At 41.9% G+C, this 18,272-nt stretch overlaps 1 protein-coding gene across 3 annotated transcripts in view; it reads right to left on the reverse strand.

Annotated features, from left to right (window-relative positions):
* nalcn (sodium leak channel, non-selective) overlaps positions 1-18,272 on the reverse strand; it is a 277,670-nt gene that overhangs the window by 222,811 nt on the left and 36,587 nt on the right. For all 3 annotated transcript variants that reach the window (XM_024388657.2, XM_042306734.1, XM_024388656.2), the window contains 3 exons: positions 14,822-14,905; positions 14,379-14,518; positions 14,137-14,265 (listed from right to left, as the gene is read on the reverse strand). In XM_024388657.2, the coding sequence (XP_024244425.1) occupies positions 14,137-14,265; positions 14,379-14,518; positions 14,822-14,905 (353 nt within the window). The remainder of the gene's footprint in view (positions 1-14,136; positions 14,266-14,378; positions 14,519-14,821; positions 14,906-18,272) is intronic.

Below are 18,272 nucleotides of genomic sequence, written 5' to 3' on the forward strand. Positions count from 1 at the left end.
CCCCAAACATATGGAAGATGGTACTCTGGTCAGATGAAAGTAAAATTGAGCTTTTTGGCCATCAAGGAAAGGAAAAGGTCTGGTGCAAACCCAACACCTCTCATCACCCCGAGAACACCATCCCCACCGTGAAGGATGGTGATGGCAGCATTATGCTGTGGGTATGTTTTTCATTGGCAGGGACTGGGAAACTGGTCAGAATTTAAGGAATGATGGATGGTGCTAAGTACAGGGAAATTCTTGAGGGAAACCTGTTTTCAGTTTTCTAGAGAATTGAGACTGAGGTTCACCTTCCAGCAAGACAATAACCCTAAGCATACTGCTAAAGCAACACTCGAGTGGTTAAAGGGGAAACATTTAAATGTCTTGAAATGGCCTAGTCAAATCCCAGACCTCAATCCAATTGAGAATCTGTGGTATGACTTAAAGATTGCTGTACACCAGCGGAACCCATCCAGCTTGAAGGAGCTGGAGCAGTTTTGCTTTGAAGAATGGGCAAAAATCCCAGTGGCTAGATGTGCCAAGCTTATAGAGACACCCAATAGACTTGCAGCTGTAATTGCTGTAACTGGTGGCTCTTCAAAGTTTTCTGTTTCTTTGTTGTATTTCTTGCTTGTTTCACGATAAAAAATATATTTTGCATCTTCAAAGCACATGTTGAGTAAATCAAATGATACAACCCCCCCAAAAAAATCCATTGTAAATCCAGGTTGTAAGGAAACAAAATAGGAAAAATGCCAAGGAGGTGAATACTTTCTCAAGGTTTTTATAGTCACAGTGGGAACAACATACGATATACACTTCCTGATGAACTCAGTCACCATGTCAATGTTATTGTCAGAGGCAACCTAGAACATATCCCAGTCCACGTGATCAAAAAAATCTTGAAACATGGATTCCAATTGGTCAGACCAGAGTTGAATAGACCTTAGCACAGGTACTTCCTGTTTTAGTTGATGCCTATAGGAAGAGAGGAGCAGGATGGAGTCGTGATCTGATTTGCCGTAGGGAGGGCAGGGGAGGGCATGGCATTGGAGTCATTCCAGAAGTAACTATGGTTGAGAGTTTTTGAAGCACGAGTACTACAAGCAATGTGTTGATAGAACTTCTGTAGCTTTTTTCATATTAGCTTTTTTTAAACTCCCAGCAAAAGCTAATATTTCACTTAAAACAGTTATTTTTAATAATTTCCAGGGGGCGTTTTTTCTAGAAGGTCTGATAATAACAAGTCCGGCCACCAAACATTATTACTCTGTATTATAACTATTTGAAATGGCATAAAACATCAATGGCAGCCTAAAGTGGTCGATTTTCAAAATGGTACAGATTTTTAACAGCAGAAAATTCAACCAGAAAGCGCCCTTAGATCGTGGGAAAAGCCTGCACTTGACTGTTGATCTTGAATCATTCCCATTGTGAACGGCTAAGCCCGCTACGCTACGAAACCACACACTATTGCAGAGCCTTTGATATTATCGGCCGCAAATTGATATGGTGAGAACATGTGTGGGGAGGCAGAGGCACAGAAACTCACATCAATACGTTTGTCAGTTAACACTGTGAAACTAAGAATTGATGCTATAGCTAGAAAATCAAGAGGAAACTGACTGAACAACTCAAAAACTCCCCACTTCATGCTCTCCAATTGGACGTTAGCTGTAAGGGCCAAGATGCATTGACTTTTGTTCGCTACATGTCGGGGATGCTATTCACGAGGACATATTGTTCACGAAAAACAGATTCCATGGGATAAAATTGTGGGCTTTTGCACAAATGGGGCTCCATCTATCACGGGACGGCGGGAATGAATGTGTCTCCCTCTGTCATATGGATGTTTTGTATGATACACCCACTGAGCTATAACGGATACACCGAGAGCAACTGGCGGAAAAAGTGCTGAGCGTGGAGATATGCAGCAGGTAATTTTGATTGTAAACTACGTTGTGCACGCCAGTTCACAAAACTACGTGGACTTATGGGATAAGAGCCTGACAAAAAAAACATAAAAATCACACCGAGCCTTGATGGTTATCAAGGGGGAGTGTTGGAAAGATGTTTCTAATTGAGAGAGGAACTGTTGTCATTTGCAATGGATGTAAAAAAAAAACGGACTCTTGACTTTCTGTGTAACAGACATACAGTGCCTTGCGAAAGTATTCGGCCCCCTTGAACTTTGCGAACTTTTGCCACATTTCAGGCTTCAAACATAAAGATATAAAACTGTATTTTTTGTGAAGAATCAACAAGTGGGACACAATCATGAAGTGGAATGACATTTATTGGATATTTCAAAAAAATTTAACAAATCAAAAACTGAAAAATTGGGCGTGCAAAATTATTCAGCCCCTTTACTTTCAGTGCAGCAAACTCTCTCCAGAAGTTCAGTGAGGATCTCTGAATGATCCAATCTTGACCTAAATGACTAATGATGATAAATACAATCCACCTGTGTGTAATCAAGTCTCCGTATAAATGCACCTGCACTGTGATAGTCTCAGAGGTCCGTTAAAAGCGCAGAGAGCATCATGAAGAACAAGGAACACACCAGGCAGGTCCGAGATACTGTTGTGAAGAAGTTTAAAGCCGGATTTGGATACAAAAAGATTTCCCAAGCTTTAAACATCCCAAGGAGCACTGTGCAAGCGATAATATTGAAATGGAAGGAGTATCAGACCACTGCAAATCTACCAAGACCTGGCCGTCCCTCTAAACTTTCAGCTCATACAAGGAGAAGACTGATCAGAGATGCAGCCAAGAGGCCCATGATCACTCTGGATGAACTGCAGAGATCTACAGCTGAGGTGGGAGACTCTGTCCATAGGACAACAATCAGTCGTATATTGCACAAATCTGGCCTTTATGGAAGAGTGGCAAGAAGAAAGCCATTTCTTAAAGATATCCATAAAAAGTGTCGTTTAAAGTTTGCCACAAGCCACCTGGGAGACACACCAAACATGTGGAAAAAGGAAACCAAAATTGAACTTTTTGGCAACAATGCAAAATGTTATGCTTGGCGTAAAAGCAACACAGCTCATCACCCTGAACACACCATCCCCACTGTCAAACATGGTGGTGGCAGCATCATGGTTTGGGCCTGGTTTTCTTCAGCAGGGACAGGGAAGATGGTTAAAATTGATGGGAAGATGGATGGAGCCAAATAAATCCAAATCAAATCAAATCAAATCAAATCAAATTTTATTTGTCACATACACATGGTTAGCAGATGTTAATGCGAGTGTAGCGAAATGCTTGTGCTTCTAGTTCCGACAATGCAGTAATAACGAGCAAGTAATCTAACTAACAATTCCAAAAAAAACTACTGTCATACACAGTGTAAGGGGATAAAGAATATGTACATAAGGATATATGAATGAGTGATGGTACAGAGCAGCATAGGCAAGATACAGTAGATGATATCGAGTACAGTATATACATATGAGATAAGTATGTAAACCAAGTGGCATAGTTAAAGTGGCTAGTGATACCTGTATTACATAAGGATGCAGTCGATGATATAGAGTACAGTATCAACGTATGCATATGAGATGAACAATGTAGGGTAAGTAACATTATATAAGGTAGCATTGTTTAAAGTGGCTAGTGATATATTTACATCATTTCCCATCGATTCCCATGATTAAAGTGGCTGGAGTAGAGTCAGTGTCATTGACAGTGTGTTGGCAGTAGCCACTCAATGTTAGTGGTGGCTGTTTAACAGTCTGATGGCCTTGAGATAGAAGCTGTTTTTCAGTCTCTCGGTCCCAGCTTTGATGCACCTGTACTGACCTCGCCTTCTGGATGGCAGCGGGGTGAACAGGCAGTGGCTCGGGTGGTTGATGTCCTTGATGATCTTTATGGCCTTCCTGTAGCATCGGGTGGTGTAGGTGTCCTGGAGGGCAGGTAGTTTGCCCCCGGTGATGCGTTGTGCAGACCTCACTACCCTCTGGAGAGCCTTACGGTTGAGGGCGGTGCAGTTGCCATACCAGGCGGTGATACAGCCCGCCAGGATGCTCTCGATTGTGCATCTGTAGAAGTTTGTGAGTGCTTTTGGTACAGGACCATTCTGGAAGAAAACCTGATGGAGTCTGCAAAAGACCTGAGACTGGGACGGAGATTTGTCTTCCAACAAGACAATGATCCAAAACATAAAGCAAAATCTACAATGGAATGGTTCAAAAATAAACATATCCAGGTGTTAGAATGGCCAAGTCAAAGTCCAGACCTGAATCCAATCGAGAATCTGTGGAAAGAACTGAAAACTGCTGTTCACAAATGCTCTCCATCCAACCTCACTGAGCTCGAGCTGTTTTGCAAGGAGGAATGGGAAAAATGTCAGTCTCTCGATGTGCAAAACTGATAGAGACATACCCCAAGCGACTTACAGCTGTAATCGCAGCAAAAGGTGGCGCTACAAAGTATTAACTTAAGGGGGCTGAATAATTTTGCACGCCCAATTTTTCAGTTTTTGATTTGTTAAAAAAGTTTGAAATATCCAATAAATGTCGTTCCACTTCATGATTGTGTCCCACTTGTTGTTGATTCTTCACAAAAAAATACAGTTTTATATCTTTATGTTTGAAGCCTGAAATGTGGCAAAAGGTCGCAAAGTTCAAGGGGGCCGAATACTTTCGCAAGGCACTGTATTTGGGAAACTGAACGCAAGCATGCAGGGGAAATACAAAAACATTAAACTGTTAGTAGTTACAAAAACAGATGAGTGACCGAATCAGCTAAATCCATTTGACTGTGATCCTGGCTCAGTAGACATGCTGATAAGTGAAATCGAACAGCTGATCGAGCTGTCACGTGACCGAATGCTGAAGACAACTCATTCACGGGTCACTATAGAGACGTTTTGGTTCCTGACTCAAAGGGAATACTGTGCCGTCTCCCTCCGAGCATTAAAAGTCACGGTACGCTGATTCAGTGCTCTCATTTGCATTGAAAACAGATTTCGATCCAGGTTGGATCAGACAGGAAAGATGAGGTGTGCACTGACGAACACGCCCCCTGACTTTGAGATGCTCCACTGCGACATGCATCAAGCACACCCATCTCATTAGAGAGATAATATTAATTAAGTCAGACTCATTTGCAATTGACTGTCATAGCCCCACATTAAAAGTATATGATGGTGAGTTGAGAATACAATCAGAAATACTGTTACAATGTTTTGCAATTGACGACCATAGCCCCAATTAAAACAGTAAACATTGGCTGTTAATGTTTGGGTTCGCAAGAATATTCAGATATTATATATTTGTTCTTAATTTAACCTTTATTTTTTTATTATATTTTACCTTTATTTAACTAGGCAAGTCAGTTAAGAACAAATTCTTATTTTCAATGATGGCCTAGGAACAGTGGGTTAACTGACTGTACAGGGGCAGAACGACAGATTTGTACCTTGTCAGCTCGGGGATTTGAACTTGCAACCTTCCAGTTACTTCTGGTTACTAGTCCAATGCTCTAACCACTAGGCTACCCTGCCGCCCCTGACTAGCTAACCTGTGTTCAAAGTACAACATTGTTAGCTAGACACAAGCAGAACGATGGATAGAATGATATGTAGAATAAATTCTTATTTACAATGACGGCGTACACCAGCCAAACTCGGACGACACTGGGCCAATTGTGCCCCGCCCTATGGGACTCCCAATCACAGCCGGTTCTGATACAGTCTGGATTCAAACCAGGTTGTCTGTAGTGCCTGAGATGCAGTGTCTTAGACCACTGCGCCACTGCGCCACTTGGAAGCCACGATATCAAAATGGTCGTGGGCCAAAAAAGTCTGCACTAGACCAATTGTAAAAAGGTCTTACAATTACATAACACATTTATGAACTACATAATTATTTACAAATGCATAGATTTGCATTACACAGCACCTAACTTCCCCATGATGGATTATCTGCACATTTTTTATAAACCAGTTAAATTGCCCTCTCTCCGGAACTAAAGGGCCATTCTTTACAAAACGTGGTACAGTATACAGCATCTATGGACAAGGAAGTCAATCTTCAATGGTCTGTCACTTACAGGTGTTAATGTTAGCTAGCTAGCTAGGTTAGTTAAAATAGACCAAATGAGGTTCGTTAGCTAATAGACTTTGGATGCCTTGTTCTACATATCATTCTATCCATCGTTCTGCTTGTGTCTAGCTAACAATGTTGTACTTTGAACACAGGTTAGCTAACAGCTAGCTAGGTTAGATCATGTTTAAATATTGATAGCTACCTAGCTAGATATATATATTTCATGAAATAAACTTTAAACTTTAAACACTGTTTCCCATGCTTGTTCAATGAACCATAAACAATTAATGAACATGCACCTGTGCAACGGTCATTAAGACACTAACAGCTTACAGACTGTAAGCAATTAAGGTCACAGTTATGAAAACTTAGGGTACTAAAGAGGCCTTTCTACTGACTCCAAAAGAAAGATGACCAGGGTCCCTGCTCATCTGCATGAACGTGCCTTTGGCATGCTGCAAGGAGTGCATGAGGACTGCACATGTGGCCAGGGCAATAAATTGCAATGCCCGTATTGTGAGACCCCTAAGACAGCACTACAGGGAGACAGGACGGACAGCTGATTGTCCTCGCAGTGGCAGACCACGTGTAACAACACCTGCACAGGATCGGTACATCCGAACATCACACCTGCGGGACAGGTACAGGATGGCAACAACAACTGCCCAAGTTACACCAGGAATGACATGACCCTCCAGCATGACAATGCCACCAGCCATACTGCTCATTCTGTGTGTGATTTCCTGCAAGACAAAAATGTCAGAGCCCGGATCTCGATCCCATTGAGCACATCTGGGACCTGTTGGATAGAAGGGTGAGGGCTAGGGCCACTCCCCCCAGAAATGTCCGGGAACTTGTAGGTCCCTTGGTGGAAGAGTGGGGTAACATCTCACAGCAAGAACTGGCAAATCTGGTACATCTGGTACAGTCCATGGGGAGGAGATGCACTGCAGTACTTAATGCAGCTGGTGGCCAAACCAGATACTGACTGTTACTTTTGATTTTGACCCCCCCCTTTGTTCAGGGATAATTCTTACCTCCCTAATCTTACCTCATTTGCACACACTGTATATATATATTTTCTATTGTGTTATTGACTGTACGTTTGTTTATTCCATGTGTAACTCTGTGTTGTTGTCTGTGTCGCACTGCTTTGCTTTATCTTGGCCAGGTCGCAGTGGTAAATGAGAACTTGTTCTCAACTGTCCTACCTGGTTAAATAAAGGTGAAATAAAAATAAAAATAAATAAATAAAAAGGGACACAATCTATTTCTGTTAGTCACGTCTGTGGAACTTGTACAGTTTATGTCTCAGTTGTTGAATGTTCATACAAATATTTACACGTGTTAAGTATGCTGAAAATAAATGCAGTTGACAGTGAGAGAACGTTTCTTTTTTTGCTGAGTTGAGTTAGCTAGCTAGCCTCAGTTTTCTCATATCACAACCATTAAACTCTAACTGTTTTAAAATCCCTGAGGAGTTTCCTTCCTCTCCGGCAACTGAGTTAGGAAGGACGCCTGTACCAATCGGTTCACTTCATTGCGAGGTATTGAAAAACCTTCCTGGTCTTTGTGGTTGAATCTGTAATTGAAATGCACTACTCAATTGAGAGACCTTACAGATAATTGTATGTGTGGGGTACGTAGATGGGGTAATCATTCAAAAATCATTTTAACCACTATTATTGAAGTCAGAATGAGTCCATGCAGCTTATTATGTGATTTGTTACGAAAATGTGTAGTCCTGAACTTATTTAGGCTTGCCATAACTTAGGGGTTGACTCAAGACATTTCAGATTTTCAAATGTTATTAACTTAGAGTATTTTCTACAAACAAAATTCGGGGTTTTGCTGTGTAGACACACAATCTAAATTTAAACCATTTTAAATTCAGGCTTTAAAACAACAAAATGTAAAAAAGTAAAGAGGTGTGAATACTTTCCGAAAGCACCGTATTTAAACCTTTCTCTGACATTCGAGTGTCACCGTAGACAACTTAGTGGAATTTCTTATGTCTTCCTAAAAAATCCCTACGGGAGAATAAAACATTTCTACCCATCCTTCCAAGAGGATAACAAGCAAGCGGATCGCGCCATCATCTGCTGACCATTTAGGGAATTGAGTTCTCAACCGGTGTGCCAAATTTCGCTCCGTAATATAGAGTATTGACGGAGAAATGACGAGGGGAAAAACTCACTTTAACATGGACTGCCGGCCAAACAGCACCAATTGGACACACACACACAGCCAGCCCCCCCCAACCTTTCACTTTTGCCGCAGGTGTTATTCCAGGAGCCGCTTGACATCTCTAATGAAAATGAATGCCTTCAAATTGGCCCGCCAGACATTCATCCACATTGTTTATTAGGGCTCAGGGATGAGAAGGGATAATTTATTGCCATATCACAAAAGGGGCAATCAAAGGCCTAGCGGTGAATCCAGATACAGCTAATTATAGAGACTCGGATAATGGCTAACACGTTATAAAATAAATCACCTTTCTTCACAACACAGACATGATAAATTAAACCTCAAACGGTGGGTTAAAGGTCCAGTAATAGTGTGTCACAGAACATTTACTGAGATAAAAGTAAAACCAGATCTGGGATTAATCGTGATTAGTTTCACAAAATCTGTAACAAAAATGAACTGTAACTTCATGTAGATTTAAAATGGCTGCTGTAGAGTGAATAGTCTTTGTATCTTTAACGCTCCGTGTGTTGGGCAACAATGTAACCTGGGGTTGATTTGATTCCAAAATGGACCACATACTGAATATGTGTTAACTGTGGATTGCTTTAATGCTTTAAATAATAATAATAATATATATATATATATATATATATATATATATATATATATATATATATATATATATATAGGTAGCGTTAACTGGTGCTAGTCGGCTGTAGGTGCGCCAAACTCTGGTATTTTTCATCTCCACCTTGTTTTTAAATAGCGATCCAACATTTGTTTTCAGCATATTTATTTCCATGACTGCTCAAAACTCACTGTCTCATGCTCACTCTTGTCTCTCTGCACTAGACATATAGCAAGCAATATATTTGGAACATCAAATCACAATAAAATTGCAGTATCGAAATACATATAAAATTGTGAGACTTGCAACACGTCGTTTCGGCACCTAAGTACTGTGATAATATAGTATCACGAGGTCCCTGGTAGGTCATGATATTTTGTCAGCCAGTTATTGTCATGCAAAGGAATGCCGGTCTCACGGTAATTGACAGTTAATTAACATACAGGTCTCCATATATAAGCTGCTGATGTGTGCCTTTGGAACAACGACATTTTAACTCTAATAAATCTATTTAATACACACCATATTGAATCCATTATTTATTTTAGGCAGGTCTAAAGAAACATTATGGTATGAAGAAAATGTATTTCAGATTAACAGAATATGAGTTGGCCTATTACGGTATGTTATATGGCTATGTGGCATGCCATAGGCTGAAGGCTTGTTGATTTAGCTGACAAGATATGCTTATAAGTCCTGTGTTTATATGATTTTATAGTAAAAATAATATAATTGAACTTAGCTGAATAAAATATAATATTTTTCCCATTCCGAAGCGAGTGTGCATATGTAGTCTATGTTAATCATTTGAAACAGGTCATATAGGCTATGTAAAATGTAGAGTTATTTGGAACCTTTAGTTGTTAATGATAAACCTAAGAATGTCATAGAAATCAAAACACATATGGGGTGCATGATGCGACTACAGGCTATTGATGATTTGAGAAAGTCGGGGAAAAATATTGCACTCTGTTCCTTGCATCAGGCTGTACACACTGTTCTCTTATCAAGTGATCATATTATCACCCATCAGACTATTCTCAATATAATATTGTCTTTAGTAATATGTCAAATTAATTTTGATTTAGAATGGCCCACTATCACATGGGAAGGAACAGGGGCAGGGGAAAGACGGCACCGACAGACATGGCAGCTCTGCTTCTGGCTCCTAAGCAACTTTTCAGTATTTTGTTTTTTGTGTGTGTTATTTCTTACATTATTAGCCCAGAACATTTTTTGTGTTTTGGATATCAGAGCGGCGGTAACTCACCATAATTAAGCTTGGGGCCCTGGGTCTGAACCTCGCCCTGTGCAACTGGGTCCTGGACTTCCTGATCAGCCGCCCCCAGGTGGTGAAAGTAGGAGACAACACCTCCACTTCGCCGATCCTCAACACAGGGGCTCTACAAGGGTCTGTGCTCAGCCCCCTCCTGCACTCCCTGTTCATGCATGACCGCGTGGCAACGCAGGCCTCCAACTCAATCATCAAATTTGCAGATGAAACAACAGTAGTAGACTTGATTACCAACAATGATGAGACAGCCTACAGGGAGGAGGTGAGGGCCCTGGCGGAGAGGTGACAGGAAAATAACCCCTTCCTCAACGTCAACAAAATTAAGGAGCTGATCGTGGACTTCAGGAAACAGCAGAGGGAGCAAGCCCTTATCCACTTCGACAGGACCGCAGTGGAGAAGGTGAAAACTTCAAGTTCCTCGGTGTCGGCCTCCCGAGTGGAGCAGTGGTCTAAGCCAACCCGTCACAAGCACTTTAATACATGTTTACATACTGCTTTACTCATTTCATATGTATATACTGTATTCTATTCTACTGTATTTTAGTCTATGCCACTCCGACATTGCTCGTCCTAATATTTATATATTTCAAAATTCCATTCTTTTACTTTTAGATTTGTGTGCATTGTTGTGAATTGCTAGATACTAAAGCACTGTCGGAGCTAGGAACACAAGCATTTCGCTACACCCGTAATAACATCTGCTAAATATGTGTATGTAACCAATAAAATGTGATTTGATTAGATGTCATCTGCCTATGCACTCCAACAGTGAATGGAATCCTCTTTCCCGCCTGTTGTTTATTTCACTCCATGCATCAACCACTGTTTGAAGGATATGCACCCTCTCGATGCACGACAGGTGATATTCCCGCCCAAACTCTGTGCACCATGGGTTCCCCAACCCTGCAGGAACAGGTTTAATTTGGGAAAGCAAGTGAACATGTTTTCACAATGAACCATATTTCATTAAACTGTTGACAGTTCCTCTCTCTGCATGCTTGAGAAAGTAATGAAGGAGTGAGGGGAGGAGATGGAAACGCACAGTGGTGAGATATTCTGTAGCTTAAGGTAGTCTAATGTGCCACCCTATTAATTATGAAATCATTTTTAAAAATCCCTACTACTACGCTATTCAAAATCAAATTCACTATTGTAGGCTAACTCTGTATGCCACCCTGGACAATCAATGAACCAACTGCATCAGCTAGGCCTATAAGTTCTCTCCCAGTCTCATGAATAGAAACTTTAGATATTAGCATAAGGTAACTAGTCCATCCAGTATACATAATAATACAGTCCACACTAGATGGCAATTACTAGAATTGGTTTTATTTTGGAATATAGGCCAGACCAATTAAAGACATATTTAATCAGTTTTCCAAATATTTTTCTGCAGTGAGTAATATGCGGTAGAATATGTATTGTATAACAAACGGCACAATCATTATTTTTTTATATATTCTTTTTAGGCTTGGGCTCATATATAGGCTTATGCATATGTATAAGCTCTAATATGTGTATGGGTGTTTTGAATGAATCATCACCTTTGAAAGCTCTGTCCATTTCATTGTTAGGCTTTGAAACAACATCCACAATGACCATATTTTCCACTCAGTGGCAAGCTGTTTTTTTTTTTAAATCTTCCTTCTTCCAATTTATCAAACACAGTGAGGTGAGTTTGAAATGATTGCATTAATGTCAGAGTGGTTAGAAGGACAATAGAACCCTGAGTACCAGGCCATTAGTGAGTTGGATACTGCCAACGCATGTCCTGGGTGCATAAAAGGAGATTACCGTGACTCAACTTTCATGACTTACCATGACTCATGACTCCCGGTGTGGCGGTAATACGGTCCCCGCACAGCCCTAGTCCCTGGCAATTCCAATATTAACTTTAACCAGACATAACTACCCTTCCCAAAGAGCCTGAGATACCAACGCACAATAAGGACTAATTTATATATTTCACAAGATGTTTCATTCAATTCACCAAAAGGCCAAGGTCAATGTGAATAATCTCTCATATGGAATAGGTGAAGAAACCCATTTTGTCTGCACATACAGGAGCCCCTTTTCATCCACACACAAATACCCACCCCAGTCAAATTCCTCCTACACATTTCGCTTTCAATCTCAATACAAATCCCATCTGTTCTGTGTGAATGACTGGAGAGGAAGTCTGTGACTTTGTGCCAAAGGCATATGGCCTGTTAGACTAACCCGCATAAAACATGTCTAAAGGTTTTAGAGTTGCCATGGTGCCTCGTGGCAGCTTAGGCAAAGAGCTCATGTCACTTCTGTACATATTTATTCAAATTATGTCAATATTTGTACAATAACTAAATGAGTGCAGAGCAAGTCTTGACATCATGAATTAGACTCCTGCTCATAAATGGATGAAAATCAAGCTAACTAATGCTAGCTAGCCTCTGTGTGTTTTCATTTGAATTACACCTACTGACTTTGGGGTGGTTTCCACTGACGGTGATCCAAGAGGAGGCTATGCATGCAGAGTTGGTACTCAGGAGGAAACCTCTGAAGTAAGGAGTTGGCTGTACTTTGTGGGGAGCTTAAACTTCATCACAGTCCAAATACAGAGAATCTGCAGATGGCGGAGATGTCTTGATGACATCGAGCTGCCTGCCTACCTGGTTGCCCTTGGACATGCTGACCTGACCATGACCATCCCCTCCGCTGACCATCTAGCTTCCAGATCCTCTCATGACTGCGTCTGCCCATCTGGAGGCTTCAAGAAACACTCAAACAGACTTGATCTAGCTGATCTAGCTACTGCTGTAGCCTATATGAACAAGCACTTTGAGATTCTGTCTGTAATGAAAAGCGCTATGAAAGTTTAATTATTATTATTAAAGCACCCCACTTAAACCCACACATCAGGGGGGTTGACACAAACTAGCCCAATAATAACCAAATCACAAATACACCAATACACAAATACTTCTGAAAGGGGAAGGATTTATTCATGTGAAATGTAATTCTGTGCCTTCTATTTCATCTGAAAGTAGTCAATGTACGCAGTGTCCCTGGAGCAGGAGAGCACTTGTCAACAAGCGGAGATGGACAGATCGATGGCAGAGTAGAGGATTTAAATATAAATCCCAGACAATACACAACGTTAATGATTATGATTAGGGCTCGCTGTCTCGCAGCTCTAACTGTGATGGTGATGTCTTCTTTTGTTCCCCCACTGTGGTTTCTGTTCTCCTCGTCACCACTTACTCATCATCTGTATACAAATATTAAACACCTACACACACACCATGCACACAGCACAAATAAACTCACATGGATGTATACAAACTCACACTTACGCATACAACATGGGCAACGCCATTAAGAGCTCCATTTGTCAATTTCTTGTCCTATGAGTGTATTGGCAGATCATAAATAACTGAAAAGACGCATACCACCACCTACTGCGCCGGAGTGTGTATAGTCTGAACAAGTATAAAACCAAGGTTGATGATTTACTGCCTCCTGTGGTTAAGTAATGATCGCCCTGCTGACCTGGATGGAATTCTATGATCCTTTCTTAACCCATAACATGTCCCACCTAGTTGACTACTTCAATGGTGATGCCCATGCTAAAAACATCTTTGGGCCAAGTGCGCCCTTAATCCAACTCCACGGTTTAGACTGATGGACTACTGATGCAAGGCATACATCACCTCATAGTTTAAATAACTTCAATCCTTTCCCCAAACCAAAACTCTTGAAAAAAAAAAGCCAACGCCGACCAGAGTGTCCATGATGCAGAAGTTTGAAGATCTGGATGAGCTGACTGGCTCTCAGTACAACAGACACGCACCATGGCATATTTCACCGCCAAATTGACAGACACACTGTCACAAGTTGCATACACACAGTCAGTTTAGCCTACAGTATGTTTATCCCACTGATATCATTGATACCATAGATAAAAATGTCTCATAATCACTAATCATTTTATAAATGGAGGACCTTACCCATTCGTTGTGTCGTTGGTAACACAGTGATGATTGAACGTTCCGAACATCTGAACTCCCAGAATTCCATACAGAAGAAGGAAGAAGAGCAAGAATATCGACACACTCCAGATCTGTTCCCCTGATCGCCTAAACAGAGAGGACATTTGACATTAACCATAAACCAAGCACATAGTTCCAATTCAAATGATATTTCATAAACCTACACAGGTAACGTCACGTCCTAATAGAACCCTACGTACTTGAGGATGTTGGTGATGCGTGAGCGTGGCAGCTCGAAGCGGAAGTAGATCCTGAAGGCTCGGATCATGATGAGGGCTCTGGGGATTCTCAACATGCCCCAGGGAGACATCTGGTCAACAACATCCGCTATCTCAAACACCTGGGTGAGAGAGGGAAAGCTGTGAACTGAGACAGGTGCTGTACCTGGAAGACCACTGTTGTAAAGTGTATGCAAATGCACACACACATGCACACAACAGACCTATGTTAAACAAATACGGATTTTGTTTTCTTTGAAATACGTTACGTGCACTTAATTTAAATTGATTGGAATTATGGAACCAAAGCAATAGTCCCAAAAGTGAAAACTCCACCCACACAGGGTACAAACTACTTTAAAGAAAACAAAGACATATTTCACCAAGGTCTTGGACACACACAGCGTGAGGCGCAAAATTTGTACCTGAAGCACCAGAGACACCCAGAGGAAGAAGACCATGAAGCCGTCAAACATACACCAGCGATCCTTGACGTACGAGTTATCACCCTGGATGGAGGGGGGGAGAGACAGGCAGAGGGAAACCGAGAGAGAGAGTGAGATCAATGCCATTTAAATGTTTCGGTCACGCTTTAAATTACATTCAGCTTCAGAATGCCTTCACAGGGTGCAACCCTAAATCCTTAATCACGGGCACCCTCATAGATATCATCCTGACCAACCTGCTCTCTAAATCCACCTCTGCTGTCTTCAACCAGGATCTCAGTGATCACTGCCTCATTGCCTGCGTCCGTAATGGGTCCGCGGTCTAACGACCACCCCTCATCACTGTCAAATGCTCCCTAAAACACTTCAGTGAGCAGGCCTTTCTAATCGACCTGGCACGGGTCACGTCAGTAGAGGATGCCTGGCTGTTCTTTAAAAGTGCTTTCCTCAACATCTTAAATAAGCATGCCCCATTCAAAAAATGTAGAACTGAGAACAGATATAGCCCTTGGTCCACTCCAGACCTGACTGCCCTTTACCAGCACAAAAACATCCTGTGGCGTACTGCATTAGCACCAAATTTCCCTAGCGATATGCAACTTTTCAGGAAAGTTAGGAACCAATATACACAGGCAGTTAGGAAAGCAAAGGCTAGCTTTTTCAAACAGAAATTTGCAACCCGTAGCACAAATTTCAAAATGTTCTGGGACACTGTAAAGTCCATGGAAAAAAAGAGCACCTCCTCCCAACTGCCCACTGCACTGAGGCTAGAAAACACTGTCGCCACTGATAAATCTACTATAATAGATCATTTCAATAAGCATTCTTCTACGGCTGGCCATGCTTTCCACCTGGCTACCCCGGCCAACAGCTCTGCACCCCCCCCCGCAGAAGTTTTCCAGCTGGAAACCCCTATCACTAGCCTGTTCAAACTCTCGTATCGCCTGAGATCCCTAAAGATTGTAAAGCTGCTGCAATCATCCCTCTCTTCAAAGGGGGAGACACTCTAGACCTATATCCATCCTGCCCTGCCTTTCGAAAGTCAAGTTAACAAGCAGATCACTGACCACTTCGAATCCCACCGTAGCTTCTCCACTATGCAATCTGTTTCCGAGCTGGTCATGGGTGCACCTCAGCCACGCTCAAGGTCCTAAACGGTATCATAACCCCCATCGATAAAAGACTATACTGTGCAGGCGTATTCATCGACCTGGCCAAGGCTTTCGACTGTGTCAATCACCGCATTCTTGTCGGCAGACTCAACAGCCTTGGTTTCTAAAAATGACTGCTTCGCCTGGTTCACCAACTACTTCTCAGATAGAGTTCAGTGTGTCAAATCGGAGAGCCTGTTGTCCAAACCTCTGGCAGTCCAGAGGTTCAATTCTCGGGCTGACTCTTTTCTCTGTATACATCAATGATCGCTCTTGCTGCTGGTGATTCTCTGATCCACCTCTATGCAGATGACACCATTCTGTATACTTCTGGCCCTTCTTTGGACACTGTGTTATTAACTAACCTCCAGACGAGCTTCAATGCCATACAACACTCCTTCCGTGGCCTCCAACTGCTCTTAAATGCTAGTAAAACTAAATGCATGCTCTTCAACCGATCGCTGCCCACACCTGCCAGCCCGTATAGTATCACTAATCTGGACGGTTCTGACTTAGAATATGTGGACAATTACAAATACCTGGGTGTCTGGTTAGACTATAAACTCTCCTTCCAGACACATTAAGCATCTCCAATCCAAAATTACATCTAGAATCGGCTTCTTATTTGACAACAAATCATCCTTCACTCATGCTGCCAAACATACCCTCGTAAAACTGACTATACTACCGATCCTCGACTTCGGTGATGTCATTTACAAAATAGCCTCCAACACTCTACTCAGCAAATTGGATGCAGTCTATCACAGTTTTGTCACCAAAGCCCCATATACTATCAAATCAAATCAGATTGTATTTGTCACATACACATGGTTGGCAGATGTTAATGCGAGTGTAGCGAAATGCTTGTGCTTCTAGTTCCGACAATGCAGTAATAACCAACGAGTAATCTAACCTAACAATTCCACAACTATTACCTTATACACACACAAGTGTAAAGGGATAAAGGATATGTACATAAAGATATATGAACAGCATAGGCAAGATGCAGTAGATGGTATCGAGTACAGTATATACATATGAGATGGGTAATGTAGGGTATGTAAACAAAGTGGCATAGTTTAAAGTGGCTAATGATACATGTATAACATAAAGATGCAGTAGATGATATAGAGTGCAGTATACATATGAGATGAGTAATGTAGGGTATTATATTAAGTGGCATTGTTTAAAGTGGCTAGTGATACATTTTTTACATCAATTTCCATCAATTCCCATTATTAAAGTGGCTGGAGTTGAGTCCGTATGTTGGCAGCAGCCACTCAATGTTAGTGGTGGCTGTTTAACAGTCTGATGGCCTTGAGATAGAAGCTGTTTTTCAGTCTCTCGGTCCATGCTTTGATGCACCTGTACTGACCTCGCCTTCTGGATGACAGCGGGGTGAACAGGCCGTGGCTCGGGTGGTTGTTGTTCTTTTTGTTTTTTTAAATTTTACAACACGGACATTCAACTCCCTCCAAAGATTTTCTATGGGGTTGAGATCTGGAGACTGGCTAGGCCACTCCAGGACCTTGAAATGCTGCTTAGGAAGCCACTCCTTCGTTGCCCGGGCGGTGTGTTTGGGATCATTGTCATGCTGAAAGACCCAGCCACATTTCATCTTCAATGCCCTTGCTGATGGAAGGAGGTTTTCACTCAAAATCTCACGATACATGGCCCCATTCATTCTTTCCTTTACATGGATCAGTCGTCCTGGTCCCTTTGCAGAAAAACAGCCCCAAAGCATGATGTTTCCACCCCCATGCTTCACAGTAGGTATGGTGTTCTTTGGATGCAACTCAGCATTCTTTGTCCTCCAAACACGACGATTTGAGTTTTTACCAAAAAGTTCTATTTTGGTTTCATCTGACCATATGACATTCTCCCAATCTTCTTCTGGATCATCCAAATGCTCTCTAGCAAACTTGAGACGGGCCTGGACATGTACTGGCTTAAGCAGGGGGACACGTCTGGCACTGCAGGATTTGAGTCCCTGGCGGCACAGTGTGTTACTGATGGTAGGCTTTGTTACTTTGGTCCCAGCTCTCTGCAGGTCATTCACTAGATCCCCCTGTATGGTTCTGGGATTTTTACTCACCGTTCTTGTGATCATTTTGACCCCACGGGGAGAGATCTTGCATGGAGCCCCAGATCGAGGGAGATTATCAATGGTCTTGTATGTCTTCCATTTCCTAATAGTTGATCCCACAGTTGATTTCTTCAAACCAAACTGCTTACCTTTGACAGCTCTTTGGTCTTGGCCATAGTAGAGTTTGGAGTGT

Source organism: Oncorhynchus tshawytscha, linkage group LG26 (assembly GCF_018296145.1).
Source record: "Oncorhynchus tshawytscha isolate Ot180627B linkage group LG26, Otsh_v2.0, whole genome shotgun sequence".
Lineage (NCBI taxonomy): Eukaryota > Metazoa > Chordata > Actinopteri > Salmoniformes > Salmonidae > Oncorhynchus > Oncorhynchus tshawytscha.